This window comes from Lithobates pipiens, unplaced genomic scaffold (genome assembly GCF_037356315.1).
Source record: "Lithobates pipiens isolate NorthernLeopardFrog02 unplaced genomic scaffold, aLitPip1_a1.2 Scaffold_8, whole genome shotgun sequence".
Taxonomy (NCBI): Eukaryota; Metazoa; Chordata; class Amphibia; order Anura; family Ranidae; genus Lithobates; species Lithobates pipiens.
In genome coordinates, this window is record NW_027507903.1 from 207,654,761 (window position 1) to 207,671,233 (window position 16,473).

The 16,473-nt window shown below is 47.1% G+C and overlaps 1 protein-coding gene across 1 annotated transcript in view; it reads left to right on the forward strand.

Annotated features, from left to right (window-relative positions):
• The window catches only part of ASZ1 (ankyrin repeat, SAM and basic leucine zipper domain containing 1), a 575,076-nt gene that overhangs the window by 344,489 nt on the left and 214,114 nt on the right, over positions 1-16,473 (forward strand). Inside the window, exon 10 of the mRNA XM_077471359.1 lies at positions 100-156. Within this exon, the coding sequence (XP_077327485.1) occupies positions 100-156 (57 nt within the window). The remainder of the gene's footprint in view (positions 1-99; positions 157-16,473) is intronic.

Consider the following 16,473-nt stretch of genomic DNA (forward strand, 5'->3'; position numbering starts at 1 on the left):
ATAGTTGTTACATTTATTTGTATAATATGAACCTATGCTGACTCTGCTTTTATTATACATCTGATCATCATATACACATGCCATCCATTTGTCTTGTAGGAATCTGACATAACATTAAGACAGTTGTTAACCTTAGAGGAAGGTGATCTTAAAAAGGTAAGTTAACTCAAGTTAATGAAAACATTTCCTTTAATACATGTATTTGACATAAACATCTTGTTATTTACTAATTACATCTTGTTCACCCTCCGCATATGTGTTTCGGACTATTGACATAGGCAGGAAATTTGAGTAAAATTACACTAAACTGTTCATATACCTTCAAGTCTTAGTAAAGTTTTTTTTTTTTTTTTTTTTTTTTAAACTTGTACCTACAGGTAAGCCTATAATAAAGCTTTACCCATAGGTACAGTAAATATCTCTTAAACATGCACCCCACATGCAAATATTGTGGGGCAAAAAGGGAAATAGGTGATTTTTGCAAACCAGGATTCTCAGGTTGTGTGTTTTGTTCCCCTATTTATGTGCACCACACAAATTAATGACAAAAAAATAGTCTGCACATGTAAAATTTTCAGTCATTTAAAAATAGGCTAATCCTGGTATCTCCTATTATCTTTTTTCTGTACAAGCATGAATTCTCTTTTATTTTTTCTACTTATCAGGGATGTTGGAATGTGCTGGATTTGGCACAGGTACACATTGGAGTCCTTAATTTTGCCATTGTACTGGGCTTCTGGTCTGACTAGGCAGAACATGTTAAAGTGGTTCTGCACCTAAAAAAAAAAAATATTAAAAGCCAGCAGCTACTAAAATTGCAGCTGCTCACTTTTAATAAAATCACACTTACCTGTCCCAGGGTCCAGCGATGTCGGCGGCAGATGACGAGCAATCGCTCGTCTCGCTGCTGCCCCCGCCGCCATCCTCTGTCAGGGAATCGGGAAGTGAAGCATTGCGGCTTCACTGCATGGTTCCCTACTGCGCATGTGCAAGTCGCGCTTCGCGTCTCTTCTGGTCCCCGCTGTGTCCTGGGAACTGTGTGTTCCCAGAACACAACGGGGGGGCGTCTGCGGCGGTCTGTCCCGGAAGTGGGTGAAGATACCTGGATTATCCAGGTAACTGCACCCCCCTCCCCCCTGAAAGGTGCCGATTGTGGCACCGGAGGGGGGAGGGATCAGATTAGCGGAACTTCACCTTTGGGGTGGAGAAACGCTTGAACATGTTATAACAAAACCAGAACTTTCTAGTTCCACCCAAGGGGCGGTCCCTTAAGTAACAACCCCCCAGTCTGCTTCCTGCAGCCTCAGTTTTTTTTCTGCCTAGTGAAGGAGAAGGACCTAGGAATCCTGCGGGCCCATCGGTCCGTGGATTTTTTTCTGCAGAAGTTTGCTTTTTGCGCAATTTTAAAGATCCTGTGATCTGCTATCAACAACCCGGCTGGGTGACAGGCTGGATACCCTTATCCTTGTAGTCTCCCTAGCCTGGCCAGCGAGCGTGTGCGGACCAGAGCTCCGAGCTGGGTCAGCCACGATATGCCCCCCAGCTCCAGGGGCAGCCGGTGGGCGTAATGCCCTGGGACACACATCTGACCGGGCTACTGATGTCTGTGTCACAGTGTGCTGGGCCAGCAGCCACCCCATATGGATCAGAGAGTGGGTCTGTGATGGAATGTTCCCCAGCTCGTCAGGACTGGTAAGTACAGCTCTCCCTGCCTCAGTGGGGCTGAGCAGCTAAGCATTCCCTGGGAAGTCGATTTGGGGGTCCCTCACCTCCCTCTCTTCTCTCCCTGCCCCTATCTTCCCTCCCCCCTTCCATGTGGGGGATGCTGCATGGGCTGCTGAGCGGTGTGTGTGCCATAGACAGGGGCTCCCTGGGGGTCTTTCACCTGGGGTAGGGACTGTGCTGGCTAGCTGTGTCTGCTGACCGCGGTAGTGCTGTTTGCCGCCATTTCCTCTGCCTGTTTTCACTGTCCCTCATTGCATACAGTGTTCAGACATTTTTGGTGTGACCAGGGTGCAGCATTGTCTTGACTCCGTTTTACTGTAGTCCAGCGGCCATTTTCCCTGTGTTTATGTCCTTTATACTGGGCGCTCAGTGGCCACTTTGTTGAAGCCTGAACACGTTTTTCATGTTCAGCACTGTACAGTGGGGCTCAGCCCAGCGCGGTTTTCTCTCACAAGCATCTGGGAGCTGACATAGACGCACCTAGCTTGACAGCGCGGAACTCTGTCCGGGTGGTGAGTCCTGCGGTGGGGGCCCCTCAGCCTGCAGCAGTTAAGAGGGTGGGACCATCGCTGTCCTAAGTCCCCAACAGGTAGCAGACAGGGTAGGGTCAGCATGGCTTCAGAAACTGGTGTTTCTTCCCCCGAAATCCAGGCAATTGCAACCGGTTCGCCTGGAGACAGTGCAGTGCCTCTGGACGCTTTGTCAGCGGTCCTTAATACGTTTGTTGCCAAGATGGAGGTGGTGCGTGGGCACAAAGGTGGTATTAAACGGCCCCTGCTTCCCCCTGTCCTCCGGGGAGAGCGCTGATGCAGACTCGGCCCCGCTGAGGCTGGCGGCCCCTGCTCTGTCGTTTCAGATGACGCTGACCAGGACCGATCAGACAGTGAGTCCCCGTCCGGGTCCGTGCGCGATAAAGCGCTTGTTGGAGCACTTATCATGGCTGTGCGTGATAACTAGAAAATTCAGGAGATAGCAGATCCCTCTGCTAATGTAGTGGTCCCTTTTGGGTCCCGTAAGCCAGCCCATACACCTAAGGTGTTTCCGTATCTGACTTATTTCGATAAGTTTCATATACAAGGAATGGGGTCGACTGCAAATGACCTTTTCGGTCCCCAAATACATGGCGGTGCGTTACCTCTTTGAGGAGAGCCTTCTCAAAAAATAGTCCGCTCCTCCGGCCGTGGACCCCCCAGTATCCAGGTTAAAGAAAGAAGCCACGATCCTGGTAGAAGGGACTCCTGCCTTTAAAGACCCCACTGACAGGAAGGCCGAGGCAGTGGCCCGTTCCTTGTTTATGGTTGTTGGGTCAGCAGTGCGACCTGTACTGGCATCTGCACTTGTGTCGAAGACACTGACTGAGCGGGCAAAAATTTTGCACCGCAAATTAGGGGAGCAACAGGCTTCTCCTGTCTGCGTGGAACTAGCAGACAAGTTAGTGCAAGGCCTTAAGTACGTTTGTGACACGCCCCTGGATACCCTCCCTCTGTTATCCAGGGCTTCAGTGTCAGCAGTGGTGCTGAGGCGCCTGATTTGGCTAAAATGCTGGGCTAAAAAAGCCCTGACGGATTTACCCTTGCTTGGCGAGCGCCTCTTTGGAGCCTCGTTGGATGACATTATTTAAAATGCCACAGGTGGTAAGAGTACCCTACTCCCACAGGCCAGGAAGGCTAAGGAGCCACGCCGTAGGCAAGGGCCCTCATTTTCTGCTCATAAACAGCTTTTTTTGTCCGCCTGGGGCTTCAGCGAAACATCCCCAGCCTGACAGGACGAACTCTGAAGGACAAAAACCTTCAGAGTTGCCACCTCCCGCAGCACGGATGGGGGGTCACCTTTGGGAGTTTGCAGCCCGATTGGCCCACTTCTGCTGTCCGACCAATGGGTCTCTGATCTGATTTCCTCTGGCTAGAAGATAGAGTTCCTCTCTTGGCCACCAAACCGATTCTTCCCCTCCAGCATACCCCTACTCCGGGCTCGCCGGGAGGCCTTAATGGGGGCAGTAAGGGACCTGCTCGAGTTGCAGGGTGATAGTACCCATTCCGGAGCCAGAAAGATTCCAGGGGTTCTACTCCAATCTGTAGTCCCCAAAAAGGAAGGGGTACGTCCAATCTTGGACCTAAAAGCCCTCAATTACCTTGTAAAAGTACAGAGAATCAGAAAGGAATCAGTCCACTCAGTAGTTGCTGCACTCCATCAAGGACTCCCTGGAGTCTTTGGACATCCAGGATGCGTACCTGCACATACCCATATGCCTTCAGCATCAGAAGTGTCTGCATTTTGCAGTTGGGGAAGCCCACTATCAGTTTGTGGCTCTCCCTTTTGGCTTGACATCAACCCCCCGAATCTTTACCAAGGTATTGGCTCCTATTTTGGCGTTGCTGCGACAACGCAGGATCACGATTGTAGGTTACCTAGACGATCTCCTCCTGAGAGCATCTTCCTCCTCAGAATTGGAGAACAATGTGGTGATCACAATGCAGACCCTGCAGGAATTTGGGTGGCTGTTGAACCTAAAAAAGTCGCTGATCGTACTGACTCAGCGTTTGGAGTACCTAGGCTTACTGCTGGACTCTATGAAAGCGAGAGTGTTTCTCTCTTCAGACAAGCTGCAGACTCTCAGTGCCTCGGTAAAACTGTTGATGAACTACAGGTGGTCTTTGCTACGCTTCTGCATGCAAGGCCTTCTTCCAGGCAGTACCATAGGCCCAGTTTCACACCTGAGTCTTGCAGAACGAGATCCTGAAGAAATGGGACAAATCTCCATTGTCCCTGGATCAGCAGAGTCAGGTGAGCTAGTTAGTCAGGGATTCCCTGCTCTGGTGGCTGAGGTCCCCAGAACTTCCGCCCGGGAAGTCATTCCTACCTCTGAATTGGACAGTGATCACAACGAACGCCAACCTAAGCTGGGTTGAAGTAATGGCTGGGTTGAAGTAATGGGATTTCAGTCGACCCAGGGCCTCTGGTCGGAGGAGGAATCCAAGTTACTGATCAATGTGCTTGAGCTGTGAGCGATCAGGCTATGTCTCTCCACATGGTCGATAAGACTTCGAAGGCGTCCGATCAGGATCCAGTCAGACAACGCCACGGCAGTGGCATATGTCAATCATCAAGGAGGAGCAAGAAGCTTAGCTGCCGCACGGGAAGTCGCTTACATCCTTCAGTGGGCAGAGTGACATTTACCGGCCCTATCGGCCATTTACATCCCGGGAGTGGAGAACTGGCAGGCGGACTACTTAAGTCGCCAGATGCTGGAACCAGGAGAATGGGCGTTGCATCCGGAGGTGTTCAGGCTACTGTGCCTGCGTTGGGGCACTCCAGATATGGATCTTCTGGCCTACCGTCTCAATTAGAAGGTCTCGAGGTTCGTGTCCAGGACAAGAGATCCTTGGGCAGACACGTCAGTAGCGCTGGTGGCTCCGTGGGGTCAGTACCAGCTGATCTATGCCTTTCCTCTTTTCTGCCAAAGGTGGTTTTGGCACTCCACATCATTGAAGACATTGTGTTACCATCTCTGTGTCCAAAACCGACACATCCTAAAGAGGTGGCCCTTGACGCGTTCCAGGCTCTGAGGGTGTGTTTGTCGGCTACGGCTCCCTTTCGGAAGTCAGGCTCCTTGTTTGTTTAGGTGGCTGGTCTGAAAAAAGGCATGGCGGTCTCGTCTGCCACCATTTCCAGGTGGAGCAGACAGATTGTAGTACAGGCCTATGCCTTGAAGGGGCAGGTGCCCCCCCTTTCCAGTCATGGCCCACTCTAACAGGGCGATTGTTACATCAAGTCTGTCGCTCAAGTGTGTAAATCGGCTACTTGGTCGTCTGTTCACACCTTTACTAAATTCTACAGGGTAGATGCCAGTGCATCGACTGATGCCTGTTTTGGCCGCAAAGTTTTGCAGGAGGCCGTGTAATTTGCAATTGCACTTAAAAATGTTCCTGTTTTTTTTTTTTGTAAAAAACAGTTACTTTTAAGTAAATGCACTGTTGCATTTGTTACCACAAGTTTTTGAGGCGGTTTTTAAGGTATTGACTCCCAGATGAGGAGCACTCTGGGTTTTTTTTGTGGGTAAAAGTTCTAAGCTGTTCCCACACTGTTTTTTTTGGTGATTTTTTTTATACTGTTTCCCACATGCCATTGTGGGTGAAGTTTTTCTGCTGTTTCCCACCCCTCGTTTTGGCACTGCTTGGGGACGTCCCTATGGTCTAAGAAAGGAGTTGTCAGTCGGTGAATGTAAGAGAAAATAAGATTTTTTTTTGTACTCGCTGTAAAATAATTTTCTCTGTAGTTCACCAACTAACACAGCTCCCCTCCTATTTTTTTACGTTATACTGTTTGTTGACGTGCTGCAGGAAGCAGGCTGGGGGCTTGTTAACTAAGGGACCACCCCTTGGGCAGAACTAGAAATTTCTGGTTTTGTTATAACATGTTCTGCCTAGTCCTCGCCTGAAGGTGGCATAACAACCCGATGGTCTAAGAAAGGAGCTGTGTCAGTCGTTGAAATACAGAGAAAAGGATTTTACGTTGAGTACAAAAAATCTAATTTTTTCTCAATTTAGGCCAATGTGTGTGCTGCATATTTTTGGTAAAAAAAAATCGCAATAAGCGTGTATTGATTGGTTTGTGCAAAAGTTATAGTGTCTACAAAATAGGGGATAGATTTATAGCATTTTTTTTTTTTTACTAGTAATGGCGATTAGCGATTTCTATCGGGACTGTGATATTATCAGACACATCGGACACTTTTGACACATTTTTGAGACCATTGGCACTTGTACAGCGATCAGTACTATAAAAATGCACTGATTACTGTATAAATGTCACTGGCAGGGAAGGGGTTAACACTACGGGCGATAAAGGGGTTAACTATTCCCTTGTACGTGTTTCTAACTAAAGAGGACAGACTAGAGGAAGTGACAGATTGTGGTTTCTAGCGAATAGGAACACACGATCTGTCACTCCTCTCAGAACAATTGATAGAAAGGATGAACCACCGCTCCAAGGTAATCCTCGAGGACTGAAGCTCTGTCTCCTATTGATGAGCCCCAGGTGCTGACCATTACACACACACACACACACACACACACACACACACACACACACACACACACTGAGCAAACAAGCAGGACAAAACTCTGGATAGCCGCACACTGGAAAAAGACTTGAAATCCCATCTTTAATTGAAACAACGTGGGCCACATCAAAACAAAATCAAAAAATCCACAACAAAAGGAATAACAGGGTACAGGAAAATGTTGACGCGTTTCGCACCACAATCCGTGCTTAGTCATAGCTAACCATCTTTCAAGCAAACATCAAATATATAGCATAAAACATTAAAAGAGGCAAGGCATATCACATAATTGAAAGATTAAGATTGGCAGCACATGCTAGGATCTATTTGCAAGTGCGATTCAGCTGTATGTAATTGCCTTCAATCTTTCAATTATGTGATATGCCTTGCCTCTTTTTATGTTTTATGCTATATATTTTATGTTTGCTTGAAAGATGGTTAGCTATGAGTAAACACTGATTGTAGTGCAAAACGCGTCATCATTTTCCTGTACCCTGTTATTCCTTTTGCTGTGGATTTTTTTTATCTTGTTTTTAAAATATAGATTTTTATTAGATTTTAACAGGTAGTACAAATGATAGTGCGTTACAGTATTATCAAAATACATACATTCGTTAACTAGTCAATTATGGAATCAACCTAGGGTGAGTCAGTAACAAGAGAAAATGTGCAGTGATGTAGAATACAGGTACTTACAAGTAATAGAGATGTTGCCTTGTTGCTAATTAGTCTGGGGGGGCCTTGGAGCCTCCTCCCGGGCACCCCTTACGGGAGCACTGCTGTGGCCAGGAGGAGAGTCCAGCCCCCTTATGGTAAGTAAAATACTAGTCGTCTAGTACAGAAGGCGCAGCTACAAGTATAACATCATAATACGTATGATTGACAACATAACCATGGTGTATAGGGTAACAATATTAACATTCCTGTATTTAAAAAACTGCGGGCGGATTTACGATAGAGTTCTCATACGACAATGGAAGGACAGTTTGGTGTTCGATCCATGTTGCCCATGGTAGCCATGTCTGGGAGTTACGTGATAGGGTACCTTGGCAACGAGCTATCGTTTGTTCGTAGGTAAAATGCAAGTGGGTCATTCTCACCACTTCTCCCACCGTGGGCGGTGAAGGATTTTTCCATAGTCTAGTGATGCATAGTCTGGCTGAGAGTAGGACATGTAGAATCGTATGTCTGAGATGTTTGGGGTATGTATCTAGGTTCAGGGAAAGAAGTGCTAGGCTGGGTTGAGAGATAACAGGCACATGAGCTATTTCAGAGAGCAGTTGGAAAATTGATTCCCAGAAGGAAGTCAGTTTGGGGCAGCTCCAAAGAGTGTGGAGCATGTCACCTTTGTCGCCACTTTGTCGCCAACATCGGTTATTATGGGGTGTGCCGAATTTCGACAATCTCGTGGGAGTTAGATACCAACGCTGTACTATTTTGATAGTTAATTCCCAAAGATTAGAGCATTTGGTGACCTTAAATGTGGAGTTATAAGCAGTAGCCCATTGTTCTGAGGTGTAAGTATGGCTTAAATCTGATTCCCATGCAAGCAGTGAGTTGTTCTTGGTGAAAATACTTTTTTGTCGCAGTAAATTGTAAAAGGGGGAAATGCCTTTACTGATAGTAGGTTGGGTCATAAAGAGTTTCCATGCGGGATGTGGGAGTGTGCAGGTCCACTCTGGGGTTGCAAGTAGGTAATGTCTCGTCCGGAGATAGAGGTAGAGGTCAGTGTTAGGGATATGAAATTCTTCTTGTAGGGCGGGGAAGGTTTTAATTTTGTGGTTGGAGAAGAGATCATTGATATAAAGGATGTCTCTGTGATGCCATTGGTTAAAGGAAATTAGGTCAATCTTGTAGTGGAGAACTTGTAAGGGGATTCGTATAGCGGTTTTAGTAGGGTAGGATTGGCCGAGGTGAACAAATTTTTTCCAAACTTGGGCCGTAGCTATCATTGTAGGGGGAATATGTGAGTGTGGCGGTGGGGATCTAGGGTTAGATAGAAGCCATGCGGAGAGATTTTTCCCAGGGACATGAGAAGCTTCGATTTGTCCCCATTCTGTGGACGGAGAAGGTGAGAACCAGTCTTTATTTTGGGTCAGGATCGATGCCATGTAATAGTCTTGAAAATCAACATAGCCAGTGCCCCCAGCCCTTCGATGCTTGATTAATTTTGTGTGCGCTTTTACTTTTTTTACCTTGCCACATGTAGGAGGAAAGGAGGGACTGCAGGGACCTGAAATATTTGGCGGGAATGGTTATAGGTAGTGTTCGGAACAGGTATAGGATTTGGGGGAGATGCATCATTTTAAAGGCCGCTAGGCGCCCCATCCAGGACAGCTCGAGAGACGCCAGTCTGCGCAGATCCTCCTGCAGTTTGGCTCTAAAGGGAATGAAGTTATGTAAAAAGAGTTCTGCCGTTGTTTTGGTTAGTTGGACACCAAGATAAGATATACTTTTATCTGCCCAAGTGAATGGCGTTTGTTGCTGTAGGATCATACTAGTCGTGGAGTCCACTCCTAGATTCAAAATGCAGGATTTAGTGTCGTTGACTTTGTAGTAGGAAACTTTGCTGAAGGAGGCTAGCGTCTCTTGGACCGCCGGGAGGGAGGTGAGGGGGTCAGACAGCATGAGGATTACATCGTCCGCAAATAAGCTAATTTTATGTGACCTGTCGCCTATGGTGATGCCTTTGATTAAAGGATTTGCGCAAATCGATTGTGCCAGTGGTTCCATTATTAAATTGAATATTAGGGGGGATAGAGGGCACCCTTGCCTAGTGCCATTGGATATGGCGAATGGGGAGGATAGTGCTGCAGCAGAGTATACTTGGGCTGAGGGGGAAGAGTAAAGTGCCATAATAGCGTTGTAAATTGGACCATTAAACCCAAATTTGTGTAGAGTGGAAGACAGGTACCCCCAGTGCACTCTGTCGAATGCTTTTTCAGCGTCTAGGGACAAGAGTACAGAGGGGGTACCTGAGCTCCCTGCGTAATGGATGATATCAATCATCCTTCTAGTGGCATCGGAGGATTGGCGGCCTGTTGTGAAACCGGATTGGTCCTTGTGTATAAGATTGGGGATGATATCTATCAATCGGTTGGCCAATAATTTGGCATAAATCTTGACATCTACGTTTAATAAGGATATAGGGCGAAAGTTTTGGGGGACATTTGGTTCTTTACCAGGTTTTGGGAGTGTAACTACTATTGCGTTTAGCATCTCTGATGGGAAGGAGGAGGAAGATACCGCGGAGTTGTAGACTTCACAGAGTGTGGGAGTCAATATGCGTTGAAAAGATTTGTAGTATTCTCCATTGAGTCCATCTGGTCCCGGGGATTTGTGGTTTGGGAGCCTATTTATAGTCTTTAATATTTCAGGGACTGTGAAAGGGGCATTAAGAGTATCTAGTTGTTCCTGTGAGACGGAAGGCAGTTTAATTTGCTCTAGAAATGCATTAATTACCTCCTGCGATGGTTGTACTGTTTGTTTATCGTCTCTCAGATTGTATAAATCCGTATAGTAGGTTCCGAACGCGTTAGCTATCTCTTGGGGTTTCAGGAGTTTTTGTTTGGAGTGAGGGTGAATCAAGAACGGAATTTTGGATTTGGTTTTGTACCCTTTTATTTGCAAGGCCAATAGCTTTCCCGCTTTATTACCCGTGGAGTATGTAGTCGCTTTGAGTTTGGTAAGTGTTTTCCCATATGATTCTAGGAGAAGTGAGCGTAGCTCGTGACGTAGTTTAAAGATTCGTGTTTGAAGTGCAGGAGAGGGGTTCTGTTTATTCTGGGATTCAGTGGACTCAATGGCGGCCGTGATTTGGTCAAATTTCAATGATCTCTGCTTTTTTTCCCTAGCTGCTAGTTGGAGAAAGGTCCCCCTAATAACAGCTTTGTGGGTTCTCCACACTATCACCGGGTCAGACACCGACTCGGAATTAATAGAGAAGAATTCCTCTAAGTGTTGTTTGAGAGAATTTGCAGTGTGTGGATTATGAAGAAGGTAGTTGTTTGTTCTCCAAAGATAGGAGTTAGGCACATGCAATTTAGTATTGATAGTGATGCTGATAGGGGCGTGGTCTGACCAGGTGGTGGCGTGAATCTCCGAAGTCGACACTTGTTGTAGTAGACATTTATCAGTAATAAACAGATCTATGCGTGAGTAGGTGTTGTGACGCGGTGACAGGTACGTATAGTCGCGTTCATTCGCGTGACAACACCTCCACACGTCAAACATTTAGTTGGAATATAGAAAATTACTCAATGGTGAAGCATGTCTCTTAAACCCAGCGGTAGAGTCTATGCCATAATCTGGCACGATATTAAAGTCTCCACACCATAGTAGATTACCCTGCTTGTGAGAATTAACTTTCTCCAATAAGTCCCTTAGAAAGGACATCTGGCGATGGTTCGGTGCATACAATGAGACTAACGTGTATTGGACGTTGTTTATTTTGCTAACTAGTATGATGTAGCGTCCTTCTTTGTCGGTAATGCAGTTCTGTAGCTGGAAGAGGACAGTGTCCCGAACAGCGATCATTACACCTCGTTGTTTTTTGGAATAGGATTGAAAGATATGAGGAAATGATTTGTGCTGGCAGCGGGGTGGGGATTCTCGCATAAAATGCGTTTCCTGGACGCATAGCAGATTGCTTTTGAGCGATAAGGCCGTTTTCCATAGCGATACGCGCTTGGCCGGATGGTTTAGGCCTTTTGCATTGAGAGAGACTACAGTGATTGACATTGCTGTACTAGTGGTTGGAGTAGATCAGTTGGTAGACTTACAGTTGGGAGAAGTAGGGCGTCTGTCGGCAAGGATATCTCTTCTTCACAGGCGGAGAGCAGATTTCAGGTAGGCTGATGAGTGAAGATTCCGCGGCGATGGTCAGAAGTTTAAAATACGAGGCGAGGTTGATAATGTTACTCTAGGTAATATTCTGCGAATACAAGTCAAAGTTAGAAGGCAAGGCAACGGTATATCTCGGTGCGAGGTAGTAAAAACAACAAAGAGAGAACAGAACAAAATAAAAAGAAAAACAGATTAACATGAGACACTGGAGCTAATGTTGTGAAGAACAGGTCAGCGGTGCACATCCCTAATGGGCGCTGACGCAACCAGGGGGAAAGTTCGGGCTCTAGGGTCAGTGGAGGAGACGGTCAGCCGGACCGGATTCTATAGGTAGCTCCATGTGAGACACGGAGAAGGATACGTATCAGAGTATCAGATCAGCTGTGGGTGGTAGTTCCTGCGGAGAGGTCCCTGTGGTGGGGAATTACGTCTCCTGGGTGTAGTAGAATTTCCATTCGGTGCCTCCAGGCCAATGCCCCATGACTGTAAGAGCTTCATGCCACCTTCCACCGTAGAGATGGTATGAGGAATGCCATTGTGCAGGACCAAGACAGTGGCAGGGTGGCGCCATTTGTAGGAGATTTTATGGTTGGAAAGAGCTTTAGTGATGGATTTCAACTGTCTGCGTAGTTGAAGAGTGTGCTGGGAGAGGTCAGCGAAAAGTTGAATGTCTGAATAAGGGGCAGGTAGGGTGTTGAGGGTTCTAGCTTTAGAGAGGATTTGTTCTTTCGCTTGGTAAAAGTGGATCCTTAATAGTACATCTCTGGGAACCGTATCCGCCAAGTGGCCTGGTTTAGGGATCCGGTGTATGCGGTCTATAGTGAGTTCAATGGGTGTCAGCTCAGGTAGCATGGTAGAAAACATGGTGGTCGCAAATTTATGCAGGTCTGTGGGAGGGACCGTTTCCGGTATACCGTGTATCTTGATGTTATTGCGGCGGGAACGGTCTCCGAGGTCTGCGATTTTTGGATTTGATCCAGTCAGTATCATCCTTCTGGGCCATACACGAATCAACCAAGTCATTAACAGTAATCGCACACTCCTCCATTTTATCTTCCATATGCTGTACCCTGTCCCCCATCTGTCGCATATCAGTGGTGAATTTGTGGATCAGTGATGACAGATTAGTCATAAGGTATGATTGCAAGGAAAGGAGCATGTCCTTCATGGTGGTGTCAAGGACCGGCTGGCCTGAGGTGGGGAAGGCCGCAATGGAGGATTGTAGGGAAGATATGGCGTGTGAGTTGTGCAGCTCAGTACTCACTGTGGCCTGGGCCTTGTCCGCTGTATCCAAGCGCATCCGCGCTTTTACTGGGCTCCTGGAGGACGGAGATGCTGGCGGTGAGTTGTTGAAGGAGGATGGCGATGTTTCCCCGTCTGGATCCCCAGGATCACTGCTAGGCACGTCTGTGTATGCTGAGGACGGACGCGCGGCGGTCCCGCCGGCGCCATCTTGGCTGTGCCTCTCGCGCTGGAAGGAGAGTGCTGTGAGCTTTTGGAGGTTTTTCTCCTCCTTTCGTTTGCGGGACATCACGGCGGATCGGTCCGGGATCTCTCCGGGAGGGAATGCTGGTTCGCTGGGTGTCGCTGGGGTCCGTGTCGCTCTGGATGTCCAGCCGGCTGACAAGAGCTCCAGGCTTAGGCTGCCATCTCGCTCGCGCGCAAGCCACACCCCTTTTTTAATCTTTTTTTGATGTGACCCACGTGGTTTCAATTAAAGATGGGATTTCAAGTCTTTTTCCAGTGTGCGGCTATCCAGAGTTTTGTCCTGCTTGTCCTCTCAGAACAAAACAGGGATGTGTGTGTTTACATACACTCATCCCTGTTCTGTCTCGTGCTCGTGGCCAGCGGTCATCATGACTGGTGGCCACGAGCATTGGCATCCTCACTGTGCAGCGGGCGCACCTGTGATCCCGTGAGCCGACTAGCTACAACGGTTCACGGGATTGTGCCGACCTGGACACAGTAAAATGATGGTGGCTGGTTGGCAATTGGTTAAGCAGAAATTTGCTGCCTCCTGGCATACCTGCCCTCAATTTATCTATTACTATGTATGCTCCACCTGTGTGTACACAGGCCCTAAGGCTGCATTCACACCTGAGTGTTCCAAAGTCGTGCGATTTAGCCTTTATTTTTTACCACAATTTTGTTCAGGTCACCAAGGCATAAAAACACCTTTAATCTGCCCCAAAGAAGCTCATGCTCTTTTTTTGAGCTTAGGGCCTTTTTCAGGTGTTTTGCTTTAGCTGACAAAACACTCGGATGTGAACAGGTGCCATTGAAATGAATGGGATTTTGCGTTTTTCAGGCGTTTTACAAATCTTTTGTGAGCTAAAAACACTCAAGCGTGAATGCAACCTTACTTTTTCCGCATCTCACACACAGAGAGCCATTTCTGCGTAATTGCCATTTCATTTTAAGGGGACAGTTTAAGCACTACTTCCTAAAGTTCATCTTTAAAGGTGAACTCAAGGCACCGCACCACCTCAACTCATCGCTGAATTCGTTTAACCATTTGTTTCCCTACTGGGCACCTTTACCCCCTTCCTGACCAGGCCAATTTTCAGCTTTCAGCGCGGTCACACTTTGACAATTTCTTGGTCATGGTACACTATACCCATATGACATTTTTAATTTTTTTTTCACACAAATCGCTTTCTTTTGGTGATATTTAATCACTACTGTTTTTTATTTTTTTTGGTTCGCTCATTTAAAAAAGACCAATTTTTCATTGTTCATTATACAATTTTGAAAACGGGTAATTTTTCTCCTTCATTGATGTGCTCTAATGAGACGGCATTGAAGGGCACTGATAGGCTGCAGTGGTAGGCTGCACTTGTGGGCGGCACTGATGACACACTGATAGGTTGCACTTGTGGGCACTGGTAGGTGGCACTGATTGGCAGCACTGGGGGGCACTGTTGGGACTGCACTCATGTTCAGGACAATGTCACTTTCCCGCAAGCCAGTTATTGGCTCTCCTCAGCGTGAGAAAAGGAATGCATATAACCGGCTTGTGTTTACATCGTGATCAGCCATGATTAGACACAGCTGATCACATGGTAAAGATCCGCTGAGAACACAGCGATCACAGAGCAGGTGCCTTCACGGATGGACATCATATGACGCCTTCCCAAAACTGGCCAGCCGCGGTGTAGCCGTCATTCGGCTATAGCGTGGTTGGCAAGTAAAAAAAAAAAAAAATCTCTAACCACATTCAGAAAGGGGAGTAAAGTTTCTTTGGGGTGATCTACAGCTGGACAGACAGAAGAGAAGGTCCACAGATGCGCAGGGAAACAGGAAATCACGAGAGACTCTATGTACAAAAGTCTTAATCCATTAATAAGAGGCCAAAGGTCTCTGAAACATGAGAGTAAGCTTGAGCTCCGGCATGTTCGCGTGCTCCATGTGCAGAGCCCGCCAGGAAGTCGGCGCTTCGCTTATCACAAGCAGTGAGACATTGCTCCAATGCGCGGCTGCAGAGATAGGGCAATGTCTCACTGCCTGTGATTAGCGCAGCACTGCCCCGACTTCCTGGTGGGCTCGGCACATGGAGCATGCGAACACGCCGGAGCTCATCCTTACATGAGAGCAAGAGCTGAAGGGCCACATCCAGTGTCTCCCACCTGTGATTCAGGTCTGGGATGTAAGCAACGGACAAGGCTGGAATGTGAAGTGCTGCGCAGGACAGGAATTCATTCCACCTCTTTTGCCTTGGCTAGACTCCTTGTTTCTTTCTGGTTGATACTCACCACTGCCCAAAACTTGTCACACTGAAGACTTGGAAAGACTAAGGACAGCAGATACACCACAAATGCCTTTGTGGCCTTAGAGGTTTTAAAGGCCCCAAGACTGGGGACAGCACTGGTAGAAGCAAGGGGCTTAGGCCAGACATACTTGGATCTAAATTTGGCAAGTTCAGTAGGGATTGGCTGAATTTCAATATATGAAGTTCATTTACCGATCGGCTGTTGTACAACCACCCTGTCAGGTTTCTCCTGAATGATCAGTGCTGTCGGCTTTAGCCAAGAACACTAATCATTGTGTTCGGGAGGTGGGAAAGGTTCCAAGCTGTGAGAACACAATAGCACAGCAGGAGTGATTCCACCATTCACCCTGAATGTATGGATGGGGGAATTGGCAATTTCTTTATCGTACATCATGGAACACAGAGCCTAAATAATTAATGGGTTATAGGCCACCTTCAGGTGTTGACACTGGTATACCCAATCAAGGAAATTCACTCCCTATATAACTCCTTTCAGGAGCACATACATTTTTTCACAACAGTGTCTAAGGTGTTGGTCACGAGTGAAGATGTGCTCTCAGGAGGGATCCATGCTGGATTTAAAAAACCTCCACAACCGGATCCATCCATGCCACTGCGGCCACAGGATGGTATCTGGTCCTCGCATAGAAGAATGAGGTTTTGCCTGTAACGCTTCTCTTTACAGGCTGGACCCTAGGAACCAGAACTTTTTGGTCTTGCTACATTACCTAAAGTTGTCTTGAGGGATGCTATACAGGTCCAAAGGAGTGAAACCCCTATTAAAAGGGACCCTATCTTTGAAGGTTTAACTATGCTGCCCGCCTTGTTAGGCGAAGTTTGGATCTGTCTGTTTTCAGCAGTATCTTGCAGCGAGGACAAGGTAAGAGAAAAGCTTAGGCACTGCAGAGTCTACCTATGCCTTTTCTTCCATATGTAACATTGTAATGCCTTAAGGTCTGCGCTAGAGGGAGAGAGTAAGAATACACATAACCTTTCATTCTGTGCTACAACAGCATGTGTCCTAGCAGCTGGAGGGGTTCTTTTTTTCCTCTCCCTCCAACTGGGGAAACTG